Source organism: Taurulus bubalis (assembly GCF_910589615.1).
Source record: "Taurulus bubalis genome assembly, chromosome: 6".
NCBI classification, from domain to species: Eukaryota; Metazoa; Chordata; class Actinopteri; order Perciformes; family Cottidae; genus Taurulus; species Taurulus bubalis.
In genome coordinates this window covers 23,174,900-23,177,836 of record NC_136594.1, presented here as the reverse complement: position 1 = coordinate 23,177,836, position 2,937 = coordinate 23,174,900, and the positions used below count along the sequence as shown (strand labels likewise).

General features: G+C 43.2%; 1 protein-coding gene across 1 annotated transcript; it reads right to left on the bottom strand.

Annotated features, from left to right (window-relative positions):
• Positions 1–327: 327 nt before the first annotated feature.
• LOC306737821 (E3 ubiquitin-protein ligase TRIM39-like) lies at positions 328–2,489 on the bottom strand. Its single transcript, XM_079219615.1, has one exon. The coding sequence runs from the start codon at positions 2,484–2,486 to the stop codon at positions 834–836; it is 1,653 nt and encodes a 550-aa protein (XP_079075741.1). The 5' UTR covers positions 2,487–2,489; the 3' UTR covers positions 328–833.
• Between the last annotated feature and the right edge of the window lie 448 nt (positions 2,490–2,937).

The following is a 2,937-nucleotide window of genomic DNA, read 5'->3' as shown; positions in this document are numbered from 1 at the left end:
TGGCGAGTGGCCTGTATAAACTAAAAATAAAATGGTTGTAAGAATGAGGGTTTGCAACTTTGGGCTCTAAGGGACCCCTGAAGTGCACAATATTAATTCATATTAATTATTATAGCAGGTTCAATATAGTGGATGATGATTTAGGTCTGTGTTGTTTTCTTGTCTTTTTTGTCTCAGTCTGATTGTTTGTATAGTGGGACATTATGCTGTGTTTGTATTATTATTAGTTTTAGTTTTAGTTAGCGTGTAACCTGTATGAACTGAAAATAAAATGATTGAAAGAAAGAAACTAAGAACTTTATTTTGCAGTTTTTAAATCAACAATCATGTATTTACAGGTTTCTTTGACTCATAAGCATCTCACCAGTTTTCATAAAACAAAACCAAAAGTATCAGAGAGACGTGTTGACTATGGAATGGGATACATATAATAAATGAAGTGTCAATCAATCACCACAGTACATTTGGGCATACCGATTACCGATATTAGCACTAAATGATACAATTTCACAGCAAGCAATGACTTTGAAATCATGCTTCATTTTCATCAGATGTTCCTCACTTTCTTACCTCAACATGTTGCTGTTGCTACATTTTAACGTTCAACTTTGTGTTTTCCTGACACTAACAGCATAGTTTGCAGAAGGGATGTTAATGATTATTCAAGTTAACGTGGGAAACGTGGCTGCATGTGTACGAGTATCGGTATCTGTGCGTCCCTACAGTTAGAAGATACGATGTAGCAGACAAGATGTAGAAGATAAGATGTAGAAGATAAGATGTAGAAGATAAGATGTAGAAGATAAGATGTATACCACACAGGGCAGAAGTGATTAGTTTACTCCAACGGGAGTGATGATCAGAGGTGCCGAGTTTGTACCACCATAATGAATACCAGCACTTAAGAATGGGAAGAGTTTCTCCTCGAATGAGCAGTCAGTAAAGGAGTAGATAAGAGCTGCAGCTTCTACGTCATAGAAGGAGACCAGACCCTCCTCATAGTCCACAAACACCCCCACCTTCCGAGGCCGAGACTTCAGGGAGAGAAGAACCGAAGGGTCGTCAGCAGCTGTGTATTCTTTTACATTTCTCAAACATATAATCCAGTAACCATTCTGAGGACTCACTGTGACGTATCCCTTCCTGTCGATCGACTCTCTGGCCACTCCTAAATCCCATTCGGACTTTCTTTTCACTTGAATCTCAAAGTAGAAATGTTCTGAAGAGAAATGCTGTGTTCCTAAAACACAGGAAGTGAGAGAAAACCTCTCTGGATTGTCGAGGAGACATCGCTTCCGTATCTTACCAGTACGCACTTGTTTCCCGTCATCAGACAGGATGAGACTGGAATGAGCTGTATCAGGATCAAGAGTCACATCCACTGCAAACTTCTGGACCCTCTTCAACTCAGCTACAGCAAACAGATGCTTCATCTTTTGACTGAGAGTCTCCTCCAGCTGAACCACAGCGCTCCTCACAGTCCCCTCATAAGATGCTGGAGGAACACTGACCTTTGTCCAGTCCTTGGCGGGTGGTGGGAGGTGGATGTTTAGGGACTGGAAGCTCTGGAGAAGGTGGAGGTGGTCTTCAGAGAGGAAGAGCTTCTCCACCTCATTGCTCCTCTTCCTCAGCTCAGAGATTTCCTGTTCCAGCTCTTTGATGGAGTCTTCAGCCTGTTTCTTTGTTGCTCTCTGCTTCTCTTCTATCGTATCGATGAGCTCGTTCAGTTTTCTCTCAACAGACTCCTTCAGATCAGTGAAGACCTGAACACCTTCTGCTTTCTCTCTGTCTGCATCTTCCTCACTGAGCGCCACTATGCGTTTGACCTCCTGAATCTTCAGTCGTCTCTTCTGGATCATCTGCTGGATTTCAGCCTCTGTCTTCTCCAGCTCGACCTTCTTTCCTTCATATTCTTCTTTCAAAGGAACAAACGTGTGCGTATTGTGGTCTAATACGGGGCAGAGCATGCAGACGCATGTCTGGTCGGTCTGACAGAACAGCTCCAGAGGTTTATCGTGCTTCGTACACATCCTGCCTTCCAGGTTCTCCACAGGCTCGATCAGCTGATGTCTCTTCAGGCCTGACATTGTCAGATGAGGCTCCAGGTGAGTCTCACAGTAGGAGACCAGACACACCAGGCAGGACTTCAGGGCCTTCAGTCTGGTTCCAGTGCAGACGTCACAGGGAACTTCTCCTGGTTGGGACTCTTGTTGCTCTGAGCTGCTGCTGCTGGATTTCTGTTGAGCCGACTGTCTGAACTGAGAAACCATCTCAGACAACAAAGCGTTGACCCTCAACTCCGGTCTTGTGGTGAAAATCTCTTTACACAAGGGACACTGGCACCTGTCACTGATATTCCAGTGTTCAGTGATGCAGTTTTTGCAGAAGTTGTGTCCACATGGTGTGGTGACTGGATCAGTGAACACATCCAGACAGACGGAGCACAGGAACTGATCTTCAGATGGCAGATAGTTTGCAGCAGCCATATCTACACACACATTGGTGAAGAAAGGAAAACATTTTAATTAAAATAGTTAATTAAGTGTTGACAACTGATTTTTTGTATTTCTTTTACCTTTTACTTAAGCAACTGAGATCAAAGTCGTGCCAACAGACTCAACCTTGCTCCTCTCTCAAAGCAGCACAGAATAAGTCCAATGTGCATTAAAGAACAGCACTGACAACAAATCTCTGTTTACGTGATGCAAACACATCACATTTCCTCTAACTCCTTCACAATAAAAGCCTCCCGCTGGTTCGCTGGTCGAAAGCTTTTATTGTGAAACAACGAGAGGAAATAGAGGAAGTGATCGATGAACAGTAACAATAGCAGGAAAGTCGGAGTGAGACTAAACTTAAAACCACAGAGATTCAGTTACAAGTTACTAAAGTCCTCCGGAGACACTTTAAAGCTGTTAAAGTGAGTTTCTGTGCAGT

Excerpts from the sequence above, each read along its gene's own strand:
- LOC306737821 (XM_079219615.1), bottom strand. The coding sequence starts at position 2,486 with ATGGCTGCTGCAAACTATCTGCCATCTGAAGATCAGTTCCTGTGCTCC.